This window comes from Dermochelys coriacea, chromosome 2 (assembly GCF_009764565.3).
Source record: "Dermochelys coriacea isolate rDerCor1 chromosome 2, rDerCor1.pri.v4, whole genome shotgun sequence".
NCBI classification, from domain to species: Eukaryota; Metazoa; Chordata; order Testudines; family Dermochelyidae; genus Dermochelys; species Dermochelys coriacea.
Genome location: NC_050069.1, coordinates 211,461,685 through 211,480,053, shown reverse-complemented (window position 1 = coordinate 211,480,053; position 18,369 = coordinate 211,461,685). Strand labels below are relative to the sequence as shown.

The window sequence follows — 18,369 nt, the reverse complement described above, 5'->3', positions numbered from 1 at the left end:
CACTAGCAAAAGTGGCCAAACTGAGGGCTGCCCTGAATCTCTGAGGCAAGCAAATCCGCCAATAAGTGCAGGCCCCACCAAGGCAGAGGAAGAACTTTGTCACAATACCTATGTACGATGTTGCTCTACCAGGCTTCTGAATGTCTTCAGAAGATAGGGAGACCCACTTGAGGGCTCCCAAATTGTTTAAAGGGATAGTACCCGATTCCTATACATTGTGAGGTGGGGACAGGAAACTCAAATGTATTTGCTGAAGTGGGCCAGATTGTCTCCTGGGCAGAAGACCACCCCAGCTACATCAGAGTGATTTACATAAGTGGGACACTGAACACAAAAGCGGGCTGTCTAAGCTATCAGTAGAGAGACTACAGGGAATGCTCCCTGAACCTAGAACTATTTCAGTTGATTTCCAGTACCGCAGGCTATCTCCAGGGAGATCTATTTGCATACAATCAAAATGCAAAGGTGAAACTCTTATTCACTGTCTGTGGCACTAGCGGGCTCAGGAATTATTTTAATGGGTAAAACATAAACGCACTGACAAGTGAATTGATAAAAATGCACAGCGGCAACGTTTATTGGATAAACAAAGTTATGCAGTGGCTGGGGAATAGAGCGAACGGTTTGCCCATAGACAATTCAAATTATACAACCTCTTAGGCAAAGGGGAAGGAGGAGGAGTTACAGACTTAAAGGTGATAGGAAAAGTTACATACATACCACACATCTGAGCCTATTGACCAGCAGTGCAGACAACAATCGCATGGTAGGCATAAGGTAAGTTACAATGAACACGACATGACACGGGCCGGCGCTAACGGGAGGATTATCTCGGCCAACGGATGATCAGTCTCCTTGGCGTACACGCGAAAAATCCCCCCCGTTTTGCTTGTTGGCTGCTGTATTTTATGGGGCTTTGTTGGGGTCATTTTGTTTTGCTATAGGTCGCTTAGCTTTTCCGCCTTCTGGGTTCCGGGTTGGGGCCCTTTTATGTCAGCCCTTTTGGTTCTCTGCACATGACACCTTTGATTTATGCACTTGACACGCTTTTTCGCCTCCCGGGTTGGCACCCTTTATGTTAGCAGGTCTGTGCACGGCTCCTTTTGGTGTACGTGACAAGAACCTGCTGTAAGATGTGGGAGGGTTTTGTTGTTTCTTGTGGTGGGCTGACAATTGGCCAGCCCGGTTGTTTACCTTGGGTTGTGACATTCACCTGAAAAGACCACCACACCTCACTGGGATTGGACACTCTGACTCAAATCTGTTTTGGCTCTGTGCTTTCCCTGCCCTTCTGCTAGGAAGAGTCACTCAGAAGGAGAAAAAAGAGGAAATTTATAGAAGAAGGCCATGGTAGCGAGAACTGTTTCTACTTGGTCTCTCACCTGACAGAATCTTCTGTCCTTGAGCCATGTCCTGATTTTGGAGCGTGACAGCTTGGCTAACCTAGATGGGTTACTCTTTCACAATAATAAACTCTCTTAGCATCCCACAGGCCTTCTACTCTCTTAGCCTACACAAGAGTTTAGACAAAATTCTACTGATACCAGGCTAGAAAGACCATTCCAGGAAACTCGTCATCCTAGCTCTTCTGGATGTCTTGCAAGATGACCTAAACTTGGGCCCAAGACCTCCTACCATTATATCTCATGTCTCAGCACTACATAGTGTTATAAACACAGGCTCTTCCATGTCTCTGGTAAATCACGCAATAGTAGTCAGGCTCTTTAGGGGAGCATATCTACCAAAACTAGCAGTCAGACCTGCCTTCCCTACCTGGGATCTTGCCAACAATTCTGTAGGTTCTCATGACTCATTCAAACTGATGGCATCTAAGTCCCTGTATTTCATTTCCATACAGACCTGCTTCTTGATCACAGTCATATCAGAAAAGTCTGAAGCCTCTGCTCTAACTATATCTTCCATAACAACAGTCATTTTTCCTACCACTGAATTGATTGTTACCAAGATAAACTCTTCTTTCCATACATCACAGAAAATTGTTCTTCCTTTGTTTTTCCCAAACAGGTTTTCTGCACCTGTATGAAAGAGTTGTTCATTTTTACCTTAGGAGAACTGATTTATTCTGCTATCTGTTCATTTCTTTTGCCCTAAATGTCTGGGCCTGAAAGCTCCTCCATAGCCAGAAATCAAACCAAGTCCAAGGGGATCAGTGCCCATTCAACATTCTTCATGGCAGCATCCGGGGCAAAAAGGGAGTCAACCATTGAGGAGGATCTGTCTCTTCCTGCCTCTCCTCCTTTGGCAATATTTATGTGAGTTGTCATGCCAATAAAATCTCACTGCATTGAATTGAAATTGTGTAAAGCTGCTATGTAGTCACTCCCAACAACACTGTTTTCACTGAGTGCTGTTGGGTTGACCTTCATTCCTTTACAGAAGGAAAATTCCTTGAGTGGAAAGTGCTCCAAATCATGGTACCTAAATAACTTAATTATACTGTTTTTAGTTTCCTCATTCTACAGATGTTGTAGGCCGCTCATACTTGTCCATGAGGATCTAAGAAAGAGCCATGTCCCTTCCACTTTCACTCCAAATGAGTGCTTCCACAATTGTAATGAAACACTAAATTTGTACTAGTAGATTAAAAATAAAACTTTAACAGTAGCACTTTATTCAGTCACATTTATTATACGCTTCTGGAATGAGAGCAGGAGGAGTGTGGTCAAGGTGTGGAGCCTCATGGACAAATCTGAGCTGCCTGTGATATTTGCAGAAAGCAAAAAGCAATCCAAATGTCTTTGAATGGCAAAGAGGCCATATCCAGAAAGGAAATTATCAGGTAACAAATTTTGCAGTGTATTTCCAGGGTGGTTTCAGGATAAGAGTAATTGCTCTGTGTAGGTGGTAATTTAGCCACTGGTATACAAGTTCTCCTTTACAAAGTGCCTTGTAGCTGTTCTAAAATGGCTTTTTAAATGTATGTTTATTTAATTAGCGGGTATTATTAAAATAAAGCTGACACCATTAAGTTATCAGAAAGCTTAATTTATTTCCACATTACAAAAGCAATGTCATAAACCAGAAGCTTTGGGCAAATGTCTGTTTTTTAAAATTCATGCTGTTTTTCAATTACACAATTACAAAAAACCCAAACTAGTCTAAACGTCTATTTTCTTACTTGATGTATTAATACAATCAAAACCAATTTTAAAAGAAAAAAATATATTCCAAGAATAAAATATATTCACCAAATTTAAGCCTGGCAGACATTTTTTTATTTTATATTTAGTTATAAAACTGTCGGTGTGATTATGATGGAAACTATCAGAGCGTTTAGCCATGACCCTGACCCAGAGTATATTGTGATTAAATAAATGGGCAAATGATTGCATAACTTAACTTTTTTTTTTGTCAAGGTGCCAGATAAATCGGTCTGAGACACACAAATCCACAAATGTGGCAATTTTGCTGCCATTTTCTAGCTCCTCCATTTGCCTGCTCACTCATTTTGCCTGTATTCTTGATATCAATGCATTTTTCCCACCAAGAAATTCAGTGGGTATCCTCCATCTTCTTCCATGTTTCTGCTCAGAAAAGGACAGAACAGCAAGAGGGAGCAATTTCATGATTCAAGACAGCAAAGAGAGCAGCTAGGATGAAAGGAACATGGCACTCTCTGAACACTTTGCGGATGGCTAACTCTGTTTGGCAGCTTTCTGCTGATTTTTTTTTTTGGGTGATTGCTTTTCAGATTAATCTCACTGAATTGAAAGCCTTCCTCAACCTACCAATTGCAGTAACCACTGTTACTGCTGCAGTCATGATATTACTGGCTTATAAAGGCAAAGTGCCCAAAGACCGAAGTTGGAAAGCTGCTAAAGTCTTCATGGGAAAGGTGCTGGACAGTGGGAAATCATCTGTTGGCTATGTGTGATGGGTGAGAGAAGGGCTAGTTAATTAAATATTACAGTCAAGGGTAGTTTTGAGTCAAATGTAATATCACTCTCTTACAGACTTAATTGAAGGAGCTGGATGTCATATTGTTATAAATCATGTCTCCCCATGGCTTCAGTGGCATATTGAAGTCAACATGAGTATCAACTAGGAGTTACTTATTATTTTGCAAAACTGAGAGCAGTCAAGTATAAGAGGAAGAAAATTGTATATATGTTTTTACCCAATATCAGACAATTTCCCAAATTACTTGCAAAGAGGGATTCGGGTGGTTGGGTTTTTTTGAGGGGGTGTAATGGGTTCTGTAAATGAATGATTCCTGTGAAGGTGTGCTTCATGCCAAAGCCCCCCCCCCCCTTTTTTTTTTTCAAAATTTGTATTCGCTCAGTGCAATCTCCGAAAACAAACTAAATGCAGAGTGCCCATTTTGCTTTTATATTTTAAAGTCATGAAAGGAGGAGTTAACTTGTGATCTTGAAATGTTCTCTGCAGTGTAAATGGATTGGTTACATTAGGTCTCTTCTCCTTGCAGGTTGATGACTTCCTACAAGCTTTAATTAGTTATGATAAGGAGCATATTCCTGAGAACTGTCTGAAAGTGGTCAAAGAGCATTACTTGAAAGATTCAGAATTCACCCCAAATTTGGTCCGCATGAAGTCCTTTGCAGCAGCTGGTCTCTGTGCCTGCGTTATCAACATAGTAAAATTTTATGAGGTACTATATATCAAAATATGTGGTCTCTGACTGGACAACTAGGTGGATTTGGAAGGATACTATGATAGATGCTTGTGACTATTTCAGCAGGTTCAGTGTATAATTTTCAGTGAAGATATAAGACTAAATGCAGATGGAGGTTGAAATGGAAAACAGTGCTAAGGCTTGAAAATTTCATTTTTAAACAACAAATCTGTGGCCATTAGGGGTTTGTAATTGTCATTATGATGTAACAGTGGGGATGGATAGTATATCCTTCTTCCTCAGATACACATTCCCCTTCCACTTGAACTAAAGGAAGATCTCAGCTAGCTGTCTACATGACAGGCAGTCTGAGACACAGTTGAGCAATTCTGATTCTCCAGTAGATGCCAGTGGTATATATGCAAATTAGTGAGCCCATTGCAGTGTGATGTCTGGATGTCCTTTAATTGTGAATATTAGAAAATCTACTTGATTACAATGTATTTAAATTAAATGCACACTTTACCCTTTAATTCTGAGACCAAAATAATTATTCCACATGTGAATTGATTTGATTTGCACAGCAAACTGGTTTTCCCAAATTGGAAACTCCTCCCCTCCCCCTCCCCATTCTGTGCTAAGGAAACAAAAATTTGAAAGTGTTTGGGATAAGTGGGCAGCGTTCATTTCTATTTAAGATATTCTTAAATAAGCTACTGTCAGAACTACAAGGGATAACTCCTCTCCCAGAAAGCAAGTAGTATATGTGTATAGCTATAATTATGTATTTATTGTAGGTTTGTATGTATTTCACTACCATGTACAAAGGTAAAGCAAATGTATGCAACCTGTGACTTACTGGTTCGTTGTACAGATTAGAAGCTCTTTCATCAGGTGTCATTTGCAGTTTTTGTGAATGAATTCAAGACTTACTTTTTGTCCAAATAAAACTATACTCTCTATTTCTCGAGCTGTATTGTGAAGTGGAGCCAAAACGTCATGCATTGGCCCAGGCAAATGTCGAACTAGCAACAGCCACTGAAAAGCTAGAAGCAATTAGGAAAAATCTTGTTGTAAGTACTGTCTGAACAACGATAGTCCTCTTCAAGTATCTTGAACTCATTTCATTGGCTTGTGTCCATCTCTATGGCAAGGCACTATCTCTATCCAGAAAGATAACTGGTTTTATTACTCCCTAGCTCTGAAATGCCATAAAGTCCTTGTTTTAGTGTCAAAGATATGGTTGTACTGTATTAAGCTTTATTACTATTTTTCCTGTAAATCTATTGAAGAGCATCCTCCATTTTCAGTTGGAGCACATTAGGCCATTAACAAGAAATTACAGAATTTCCCCAAAGCCATTCAGCTACATATAAAACCAATAGATTTAATAAACAAAAATGGCAATTGATATAAATAACAGAATGACTTGTATGAGCTGTATATCCCTGCAGAATCAGTTGTCATATGGCTATTGACTTATTGGTGGATAGGAATAACTTCCAGAATGGGCATTGGAAGATCATGCCCATCTGCATTTATGCTTGGCATTAATTAAATAATAAAAATGATATTAAATCCCTTCTGAATCTTTAAGAAAAACATTGGAGATAGAAACCAGGACCTCAGCTTCTTCAGACCATCCTGTCTTTTGAGATATTGGTTGTACCAAAAAGTATAGTTACCACGAAATATTTATTGAACTCTTTCTTCTGTGTTTATATTCAGAGCCACATATACTTACTTTTTGGACAAAAATAACTCTTTACTGCTTTCTTTACTCCTGTCAGCCCTGCAGAATCAACTTAGCTGTGAGAAAACGATCTGGGATGCTGTCCTGGCTTGCTCATTGTCAGATTTATTAACAAAATTCCAATAGAAGTAGCAGATTCTATCCTGAGTCAGACCTACGCAACTTCATTTCTAACTGGGGAGAATTTGGTCTGCAGAATCCTTATTATCGGGGAGTGACATACAAGAAGGAAAGAACTCAGGTTGACTTTCAGTTCCCAGACTGAGTTTGCAAGGCTGGCAAATAGGTGGTTGAGAGGAGAAGGAATAAATCCTTTTAAGCATGTCTGATGGTAGTAATGATCTGGAAGTCATTGTGAAATAGCATGTGGGACTTCCACAGTGCCTTTCTTAGTCAATTTTCAGAGTAGAAAGCTTATGCTTTCTTGTTCTGTGCGTAATAGCTCAAAAAACTTTTTACTGTCTGCTTATTCTTATAATTCAATAAGGTCCAATCTTTGAGTCCAGTTTCTGACCCTTGAGATATGTGCATTTCCCATTTTTTTCCCTTATGAATTTCTCTACATGTGGTCATGTGCTTATTTTGCTTTAATTATGGTGAGTTTCCTGTAGGAAAAGTTGTACACCAAAGGTTAAGTTACAGTTCCCCTTGCTGTTATCTGTTTCCCATATATGGTCAAATATGTCATCACATTGCATATTTAACATGAATATTTTTCTCAATAGCCATATAGAATACACAATAGATCTTCAGCCATGCTTCTTTTCACAGAGGGGCTGGATGTGGTTACTTGTTCTAGTAAAACAGACAATAGAATGACAGGTTACAGTTTTGTCTTTTAAAAAGTTAGTCAAGTCCAGAGAAGATTGTGAGGAACTTCAGATGGATTTCACCAAGCTAAGTGAATCCACAAAACTATAGCAGATGAAATTAGATATTGATAGATGCAAAGTAATACACATTTGAAGGAATAATTTGATCTCCTCCTCCACCTTTCTAGTTTCTAAGTTAACCGTACCATGTGAGGAAAGAGACTTGAACATCATTATAGACAGTTCAATGAAGACCTCTGTTCAATATCGGCAGTGGTCAAAAAAGTAAACACAGTGCTAGAATGCATAAGAAATTGTAGTGTAATTACTGGGTTGGTATATTGATTAATTTCTTAGCCTGCAGTGATTTATACAAATGTATAAAATAAGTGGCATAGAGAAGTTAACTTAGGAGCTTCTATTCACTCTGTCATGTAATACAAGAACAGAGAGGGTAAATGAAATTGAAAGGTGGCAAATTCAACAGGAAATACTTTCCATATAATGCATATTTAACCTGTGGAACTCATTGCCACACGATAGTCATAGATTTTTTTTTTCAAGGCCAAACGGGATTGTTATGATGATCTAGTCTAATCTCCTGAATAATACAGGCCATTGTATTTCACTCAGTAATTTTTGCATCAAGTGTGTATCTTGTGGTTGAGCTAGTGCATATGATGGAGTCCAAGAGCTGAGCGGGATTCAAAAGGGATTAGACCTTTGTATGGTTAACAAGAATATCCAGAGTTTTATAATAAATATTAGAAATGAACAAGAGTTTTGGAAGAGAAATAATCCTCTCTGCTTCAGGCCTTAATGCAACCTCGATCTATTGAGAATTAGGAAGAAACTTTCTGTGGGGGCAGGCTATCCTATAAGCAACTAAGGGATATCTTACCTTCATGTGACTCATTTGGTGAAAGGATGCTGAACTAGATTGACCATTGGTTTGATTTAATGTTGCAGTTCCCTTAGAGTAAGGGAATCATGAGTACTGCAAGATCTCCTGTTGAGCTGGAGAACTCCATGCTTGCTTCTTGCAGCCCACATCTTGGATCCCCTCAGCTTCAATTATGGGGTGGTTTGTCCAAAGGCCAGTGGAAAAAATCTTGCAGTTTATCCAAATGCCTTATGTTTTTCAGCAAACTATAGGAAAAAGGGACTATTTCCCAGTGTGTTTTGCTGTTTTACGTGAGTAATCTGATTTAAGTAGCTCATTTGTATAAGTTACAAATATACTCAAAAAGGCATCCTGAAGCTATGTGGCGTTATCAGATTTCGAAATGGGCTCACAATGATTCATAGATACTAAGGTCAGAAGGGACCATTATGATAATCTAGTCTGACCTCCTGCACAACGCAGACCACAGAATCTCACCCACCCACTCCTGCGTAAAACCTCTCACCTATGTCTGAGCTATTGAAGTCCTCAAATCGTGGTTTAAAGACTTCAAGGAGCAGAGAATCCTCCAACAAGTAACCCGTGCCCCATGCTACAGAGGAAGGCGAAAAACCTCCAGGGCCTCTTCCAATCTGCCCTGGAGGAAAATTCCTTCCCGACCCCAAATATGGTGATCCGCTAAACCCTGAGCATATGGGCAAGATTCACCAGCCAGATATTACAGAAAATTCTTTCCTGGGTAACTCAGATCCCACCGCATCTAACATCCCATCACAGGTCATTAGGCCTATTTACCATGAATACTTAAAGATCAATTAATTACCAAAATCATGTTATCCCATCATATTATCTCCTCCAGGAAATTATCGAGTTTAATCTTAAAGCCAGATAGACCTTTTGCCCCCACTGCTTCCCTTGTAAGGCTATTCCAAAACTTCACTCTTCTGATGTTTAGAAACCTTCATCTGATTTCAAGTCTAAACTTCCTGGTGGCCAGTTTATATCCATTTGTTCTTGTGTCCACATTGGTACTGAGCTTAAATAATTCCTCTCCCTCTCCGGTGTTTATCCCTCTGATATATTTATAGAGAGCAATCCTATCTCCCCTCAACCTTCTTTTAGTTAAGCTAAACAAGCCAAGTTTCTTGAGTCTCCTTTCATAAGACAAGTTTTCCATTCCTCGGATCATCCTAGTAGCCCTTCTCTATACCTGTTCCACTTATTGTAATCTAGCAATAGATAAAGGAAAGATACCACTTGGCAGTTACTGCAATGTGTTTGAATTGTCCATTTAAAGGTAATGTTTTAATATCTATTACTGAAATAATTGAAACATTTTTTTTAAAACTTTGTGCTTATCTGACAGTATTATATAAGGCTTAAAAAGATTAAAGTCATTATAACACTGCAGTCTAAATCGCCAAGAAACATATACAAACAAACACCTTTCCAGGATTGTCAACTAGATAAAAATAAAAATTTCTTTTAAAAAAATATAGTTAAAACTCAGGCTATCAGGTGATTAAAAAAAATTAATCGCGCCGTTAAACAACAATAGAATACCATTTATTTTAAATATTTTTGGATGTTTAGTACATTTTCAAATATATTAATTTCAATTACAACACAGAATACAAAGTGTACAATGCTCACTTTATATTTTTGTTTACAAATATTTGCTCTGAAAAAACAAAAAATATTTATTTTTCAATTCACTTCATACCAGTTCTGCAATGCAGTCTCTCTATCATGAAAGTTGAATTTACAAATGTAGAATTATGTACCCCAAAAATGCATTCAAAAACAAAACAATGTAAAACTTTAGAACCCACAAGTCCACTCAGTTCTACTTCTTGGTCAGCCAATCACTCAGACAAACAAGGTTGGTTACAATTTGCAGGAGATAATGCTGCCTGCTTCTTGTTTACAGTGTCACCTGAAAGTGAGAACAGGCATTCTCATGGCACTGTTGGAGCCGGCATCGCAAGATATTTACATGCCAGATGCACTAAAGATTCATATGTCCCTTCATGCTTCAACCACCATTCCAGAGGACATGCTTCTATGCTGATGATGGGTTCTGCTTGATAATGATCCAAAATAGTGTGGACTGACACGTTCATTTTCATCATCTGAGTCAGATGCTAACAGCAGAAGACTGATTTTCTTTTTTAGTAGTTTGGGTGCTGTAGTTTCCACATCAGTGTGTTGCTCTTTTAAGACTTCTAAAAGCATGCGCCACACTTAGTGTCACTCAGATTTTGGACAGCACTTCAGATTCTTAAATCTTGGGTCAAGTGCTGTAGCCATTTTTAGAAATCTCACATCGGTACCTTCTTTGTGCTTTGTCAAATCTGCTGTGAAAGTTTTCAAATCTGCCATGTACATTGGTCAGCCTGGACAGTCTCTATGTAAAAGAATAAATGGACACAAATCAGACATCAAGAATTATAACATTCAAAACCAGTCGGAGAACACTTCAATTTCTCCGGTCACACGATTATAGACCTAAGAGTGGCTATTCTTCTTCAACAAAAAAACTTCAAAAACAGACTCCAGTGAGAGACTGCTGAATTGGAATTAATTTGCAAACCAGATACAATTAACTTAGGCTTGAATAGATACTGGGAGTGGATGGGTCATTACACAAAGTAAAACTATTTCTCCATGTTTATTTCCCCCCACTCCACCCCCTACTATTCCCCAGACGTTCTTGTCAACTGCTGGAAATGGCCCGCCTTGATTATCACTACAAAAGGTTTTCTTCCTCCCCCTCCCCCCCGATCTCCTGCTGTTAATAGCTCATCTTAAGTGATCACTCTCCTTACAGTGTGTATGGTAACACCCATTGTTTCATGTTCTCTGTGTATATAAATCTTCCCACTGTATTTTCCACTGAATGCATCCGATGAAGTGAGCTGTAGCTCAAAAAAGATTATGTTCAAATAAATTTGTTAGTCTCTAAGGTGCCACAAAAACTGCTTTTCTTTTTGAAAATACAGACTAACACGGCTGCTACTCTGAAACCTAAAACAAACGTGATGGGTCATCGTCCGAGACTGCTATAACATGAAATATATGCATAATGCGGGTAAAACAGAACAGGAGACATACAATTCTCCCCCGAAGGAGTCCAGTCTCAAATTTAATTGACACATTATTTTTTTTTAAACAAGCATCATCAGCATGGAAGCATGTCCTCTGGAATAGTGGCCGAAGCATGAAGGGGCATACAAATGTTTAGCACATCTGGCAAGTAAATACCAACGCCAGCTACAAAGGTGCCAATGTAAATAAACTTGTTTGTCGTAGCGATTGGCAGAATAAGAAGTAGGACTGAGTGGACTTGTAGGCTCTAAAAATTTACACTCTTTTATTTCCGAGTGCAGTTATGTAACCAGAAAAAAATCTGCATTTGTAAGTTACATTTTCACGATAAAGAGATTGCACTTCAGTACTTGTATGAGGTGAATTGAAAAATACTATTTTTTGTTTGATTTTTACAGCGCATATATTTGTAATAAAAATATAAAGTGAGCACTGTGCACTTTGTATTTTGTGTTGTAATTGAAATCAATATTGAAAATGTAGAAAAACATCCAAAAATATTTAATAAATTTCAATTGATATTCTATTGTTATAAGTGCGATTAATCTCAATTAGTTGTTTTTTTTAGTTAATCGCATGAGTTAATTGACAGCCCTAGTTAAAACCACGTCTGTACAGAAAGCTGGGGAAATAACCTCCAGTTAGTAAAAGTTAGATTGTAGGAGCTTCTGCTACAAACAAATTAATCTTATTTTGTTACCAGAGTCTTATGATAAAGATCAGTCAGAATTCTCTTCCCAGCTTTGCCACAGAGGTTGTCAAGTTTCCCCACCTGTAAAAGTTATGGGATGTCCTGAGGCTTAATTCAGTTAGGTTAAATATTATGAAATATTAGGTTAGATAATAGGGAAAACTTTAAGTATAAGACTAGTTAAACTCAGAGGAGGCTTCCAGATGAGGTTAAGAACAGGTTGGACAAACAGTTATCAGGCATGATCTAGGGTATACATGGTCATGCCTCAGTGCAGGGGGCTGGGCTAGATGACTTCTCAAGGTCCCTTCCATTCTACATTTCTGATTCTATGATTATAAATCAGTTTGAGGTCCTCAGATGGAAAACAAACCAGGGTTACTATACATATTTCCTATTTTGACAGAATCTACACCTACTTATTCCAGAAAGTCCAGCACTTCAGTTTTGACCTAGCTATCACCCAGCATTTCACAGGTCATCTCCAGTTTATGGCTATTCTCAGCTTTTCAGGGTTAGTTTCCTTTCTTCTGCATCTACTCCCACTGCAACGTTCTTCTCCCAAACAAGTTGCTATATGCAGTCTAGGATGAATAACCTCCAGTTGATCTAGAATTTGTGGACCCCCACTCTGCCACACCCTGTCCCCCAAACTCTCTTCTTTTTTTATACTCAAAATTAGCTTGGACTCCCAAGGCTTGTCTACAGTGGAAAAGTTATCTTGTGTTAGATCACATGTTTAGCAACACAATGACCCACCTGACTTTATACTGTGTTAAGAGACAGGCTGTCATATAGAACTGTAGAGTTAATCATGACCTGCTGACAAAATGTTTAACATCTAACATGATAGACTTTGCTACAGTGGGGGCCAGATTCTATAGTGAATTTACTTTCCCTTTATGCCACTCAGGCAGCATAAGTGAGTCATAGTCTAGCAGTAAATGTACAGAGGATTCTCCAGTGTAGGGGAACTCTGCTTAGTGCTCATTAGCTGGATTCAGGTCTGTGCCAGGGGTGACAGAACAGGGGTTATCAGGGGGCCATGGCCCCATCACTTTTAGGGAGCTTCTGACACTCCTGGTCTGTGCCTATGCCCCCCAACATCTAGGTAGGTAGCCTGTAGAGCAGGGATGGGCAAACTACGGCCCCGGGGCCGTAGGTAGCCTGTAGAGCAGGGATGGGCAAACTACGGCCCCGGGGCCATATCCAGCCCTCCAGATGTTTTAATCTGGCCCTCGAACTGTCGCCGGGGAGCGGGGTCTGGGGCTTGCCCCACTCTGGCACTCCAGCTGGGGAGCAGAGTCAGGGCCTTGCCCCACTCCGCGTGGCTCCCGGAAGCAGTGGCATGTCCTGCCTCTGGCTCCTATGTGTAGGGGCAGCCAGGGGGCTCCACACCCAGGAACCATGGCCAATGGGAGCTGCAGGGTGGTGCCTGCAGACAGGGCAGTGCGCAGAGCCACCTGGCTGCACCTCCACATAGGAGCCGAAGGAGGGACATGCCGCTGTTTCTTGGAGCTGCTTGAGGTAAATGCTGCCCGGAGCCTGCACCTTGACCCCCTCCCATACCTTGACCCCTGACCCAGCCCTGATTCCCCTCCCACCCTCCTAACCTCTCAGTCCCAGGCTGGAGCACCCTCCTGTACCCCCAACCTCTCATCCCCACCCCCAGCCAGAGCCCTCACCACCTCCCAGAGCCCAACCCCCAATTTTGTGAGCATTCATGGCCCGCCATACAATTTCCATACCCAGACGTGGCCCTCGGGCCAAAAAGTTTGCCCACCCCTGCTGGGGGGGGGGATGCACTGGGGGAAGGAAGGTGCATATTGGAGTTTATCTACGCTACACCAATCTTCCACCAGCACAGGCTCTACTAACCGTCCTGTATGAGTGGTGCAACATAGAGCTGCATGACAACTGTTCTAGTATGTATTGATTCTGACAGTCTATATTGCAGTTGGAGAGAGCCTTCCAGCTGAGGTAGTCACACTTGCACTACCTCTGCTTGAGTTAGCATTCCAAAACCAGCAATGTGGATATTGCAGCTTGGGCTGTGGCCCGGGTGATCCCCTGGGTTTGAACTCATGTGGCTAGCCCTAGTCTCTGCCAGAGCCACAGTGTCCATGCTGCTGTTTTTAGCATGCCCGATAGAGCAAAGCGAGTGCAAGTCTGTTAACTCGGGGAGAGGCTGGCTCCCAGCTGCATTGTAGATATGCCCTCTGACATCCTGCTTCTCCTCCTGCACTAGGCAGAGCTCTGGCACAGGACTGAATCTTGCCCTGCGTGTTTAATGGGTTAGAACACGTTGACGCATGCAGTGTAACTTTTCAGTATAGACAAGGCCTAATACAATACCTCCCAGCTGATGTGCTACCTTCTACAGGGCACTCCATTCGCAGTGTCTCCGATGCAGTGCCCCAGGTTTGACAGTGAATACAGTTCACCAGGGATTTGAAGGTAAGCAGTATAGGAGAGTGCTGTAATAGAACAGTGGGGAAGAGTCTCATTGTGGGGTATCTGAATCCAGTAATAGTGGGCATGGAGAGAAGGCAAATGTGATCATTCAGGGGAAGAGAATGTGAAACGGGCACCCCGCAGACCAAGCACCAGACCTTACCGCCCTTCCAGCTGCCAACAACCTTCTTTAGCCAGCCTTCCTAATAAGATTTACTTTGTTTGTGGCCTTCCACAATACAAGAAAAAATAAAAATTGGGGCCCTCTAATATTTAAAGATTCACTCCTGATTTAAAGTGCTTGCCCTCCTCTCTCTATATCAACAGTAACCTCAGTCTGAGTGAGCCCAGGAAAGTTTCCAAGACTAACTAATCACCAGGTGCCTATACCATCACAAGCAGGTATTCCGCATGTGTAAAATAACTTACACCAGTGTCAAATCAAACAGTGTAATAAAAAGATTAAGATTGTCCACATCAGTTGTGAGCACCAGTTCCCATTATTATGATGTAATTAACTGCCCACTCTTCCTCTTTATATTGGAGCATAACAAACAGGATAAGAATGGTGCAGGTTACTTTTCTGTCAAGAATCTCTTGATTCATCGTACTGAAGTAGGCATTTAATTTTTTCCTACAGCTATCCAAACATCAGTCAATCCATTCACTGGCCTCTATCCTTCAAGGCACTCTTGAGACTTTGGCCATCTCTGTCCAGCTCACTCCCCTTCCCTGTCCCAGTCTTTTGAAGAATAGAGTTAAAGGCAGAGTGTCATTAGTGACCGCTGTCTCTAGACTAGACTCATGGATTTCCAATGGCTCCCTTCTCTATGTCCCAGTACCTTTTTATTGGCCAGCAGAGAAAGTTGTAAATATTTTTCAAATGGAAGTTTTTGTAGATTAATAATCATTGCACCCATTAGTTATTAATAATATTTAGTCAGCTTAGGTGACACTGAGCTTCACATTTCACTTTTAATGCCTTCTAAAATATATTGTAAAATGACATTAAAATCCTTGTCAAGTGTAAACAACATCATAATGATTTATTGTAGGTTGTGGGGTTTTTTTGTTGAGTTTTTTTTTAAATAACAGATATACCTACTGGTGCAAATGCTGTACGTTGTTTAAATATTGGTTGTGTTTTAACACCAGTTAAACTTACTAAAAGAAAAATTAAGCACACAGATTTCTTCTTGAGTGTTAAACCTTTAAGGCTGGGTTTACATGCTCATGCCCAAGCCTGCAAGTGCTTATTTCAATGACAATTCCCAATATTTTTAATGAAACCACTTATGATACTAGGTACTATCCTCTGAAGTAAATGTATGGGGGAATCAGGGTCCATATTAGGAAATACAATAAATAGAAAACTGTTCCATTTTTAAAAAAAATTAGCTGATAAATATTTGACCCAGCAGGACTCAGCAACCCCACTGTAAAGACATTATAGTCCATTACTTCAGTAGTGTTGGGGGCATACTATACCAGAAGCACCACAGTAAGACCATATGCTAAAAATCCTTGTGAAAATTGTTTAGACACACCCACACACAGAGATAATACGGTGTGAATTAGATCTCAGACTAGGCAGGGTTGAGCTAGGTTGATATTTGGATGGGAGATGTTGTTTTTATTTATCTTTAAAATTGTTTGCATAACACCACAAATTTATCCATCGCTTTATAATGGTGTAAAATACATTTCTTATCTTAAAGAGATTACAATCTAAGGGCCTAATCCAGCTAGCATTTACTACTGAGTGCAAGTGCTTTCTACCATCAGTGGTCTAACAGAGATTCCAGGGCAACATTCATAGGAGTAGGTTTCAGAGTAGCAGCCGTGTTAGTCTGTATTCACAAAAAGAAAAGGAGTACTTGTGGCACCTTAGAGACTAACAAATTTATTTGAGCATAAGCTTTCGTGAGCTACAGCTCACTTCATCGGATGCATTTGGTGGAAAATACAGAAGGGAGATTGATATATATACACACACAGAGAATATGAAACAATGGGTTTTATCATACACACTGTAAGGAGAGTGATCACTTAAGATGAGCCATCACCAGCAGCGGGGGGGAGGGAGGAAAACTTTTCATGGTGACAGGCAAGGTAGGCTATTTCCAGCAGTTAACAAGAACATCTGAGGAACAGTGGGGGGTGCGGTGGTGGGGAGAAATAACATGGGGAAATGGTTTTAGTTTGTGTAATGACTCATCCATTCCCAGTCTCTATTCAAGCCTAAGTTAATTGTATCCAGTGTGCAAATTAATTCCAATTCATCAGTCTCTCGTTGGAGTCTGTTTTTGAAGCTTTTTTGTTGAAGGATAGCCACCCTCAGGTCTGTAATCGAGTGACCAGAGAGATTGAAGTGTTCTCCAATTGGTTTTTGAATGTTATAATTCTTGACGTCTGATTTGTGTCCATTCATTCTTTTATGTAGAGACTGTCCAGTTTGACCAATGTACATGGCAGAGGGACATTGCTGGCACATGATGGCATATATCACATTGGTAGATGCGCAGGTGAACGAGCCTCTGATAGTGTGGCTGATGTGATTAGGCCCTATGATGGTGTCCCCTGAATAGATATGTGGACAGAGTAGGCAACGGGCTTTGTTGCAAGGATAGGTTCCTGGGTTAGTGGTTCTGTTGTGTGGTGTGTGGTTGCTGGTGAGTATTTGCTTCAGATTGGGGGGCTGTCTGTAAGCAAGGACTGGCCTGTCTCCCAAGATCTGTGAGAGTGATGGGTCGTCCTTCAGGATAGGTTGTAGATCCTTGATGATGCGTTGGAGAGGTTTTAGTTGGGGGCTGAAGGTGATGGCTAGTGGCGTTCTATTATTTTCTTTGTTGGGCCTGTCCTGTAGTAGGTGACTTCTGGGTACATGCTTTGCTCAGTAATAAGAGTTTAAAAATGAGTGTGCACCATCCCATAGAATTTAAAGTGATTTAGGATGAAAAAACTCTCTATAACTATAGGTTTCAGAGTAGCAGCCGTGTTAGTCTGTATTCGCAAAAAGAAAAGGAGTACTTGTGGCACCTTAGAGACTAACAAATTTATTAGAGCATAAGCTTTCGTGAGCTACGAAATGCATCCGATGAAGTGAGCTGTAGCTCACGAAAGCTTATGCTCTAATAAATTTGTTAGTCTCTAAGGTGCCACAAGTATTCCTTTTCTTTTTTCTATAACTATAGTTATACAAACATTGGTGTAGGTGACAGGAAGTGTATTGTATAATAACAGCAGTTTACTTTAGGTATGTTGAAGGTCATGAAGCTAAAAATGCATCCCGATCAGAAAGTGCCATAGAAGCAAGAAATTGAGAGAGATTGTTCTTAGAAGAAGATCACTGGCCAGATTCATCAGTACTTTTCCCGTGACAGGCACAGCTCACACTCTGATGATTTTTGTTCAAGAAAGTATAGGGTTTTTCTTTATGTATAATTGCAATATTGCCAACTCTCGTGATTTTTTTTCATGAGTGACAGGATTTTGGCAGGGGCTGGAGTCTGGTCTCTCAATGTGAGAAGCTCCAGTCTTCTAACCAATTTGAGCCCTGCCAGGTGGCAAACCCCTTCTGATTGGTTGCTTAGCCCCACCGGGTGGGCAAATGGGGCAGGCAGCCAATCCCAGCTGCTGCAGGAAGAGAGCGCTCTCCTCCTTCCCCTCCCCTCAGCAACCTGAATCTATCCTCACAGGAAGGAAGGAAGGGAGGGAGGGAACAGGAGGGAGCTACAGAACCCAGTGGTTCAAGATGGCTCCATCTACTCTTTTTCCCTCTTCTTCTGTGAGCAAGAGGGTCAGGGTGGCACCGTTGCTTCTGCATCCCCTGGCCTGGGAAGGGGCAGAGAGGGTGAAGAACGCCAGAACTGCTCCCCACCATCCTGGAAGGCTGGGAGGCAGAACAGATGGAAGGTGGGAGCCGAACTGATGTATGGTGGGGGCTGTCGGGATGGCTGAACTGATGTGGGGACAGGATTGATTTGGAGGTTGGGGGGCAGAATTAATTGCAGGGATGGGTATGGGCAGCTGTGGGGGTGAAAAATCTCCTTA

General features: G+C 40.9%; 1 protein-coding gene across 1 annotated transcript in view; it reads left to right on the top strand.

Moving 5' to 3' along the window:
• DNAH11 (dynein axonemal heavy chain 11) overlaps window positions 1-18,369 on the top strand; it is a 308,597-nt gene that overhangs the window by 207,472 nt on the left and 82,756 nt on the right. Inside the window, 3 exon segments of the mRNA XM_043507131.1 lie at window positions 3,596-3,856; window positions 4,448-4,630; window positions 5,566-5,667. Of these exon segments, the coding sequence (XP_043363066.1) occupies window positions 3,596-3,856; window positions 4,448-4,630; window positions 5,566-5,667 (546 nt within the window).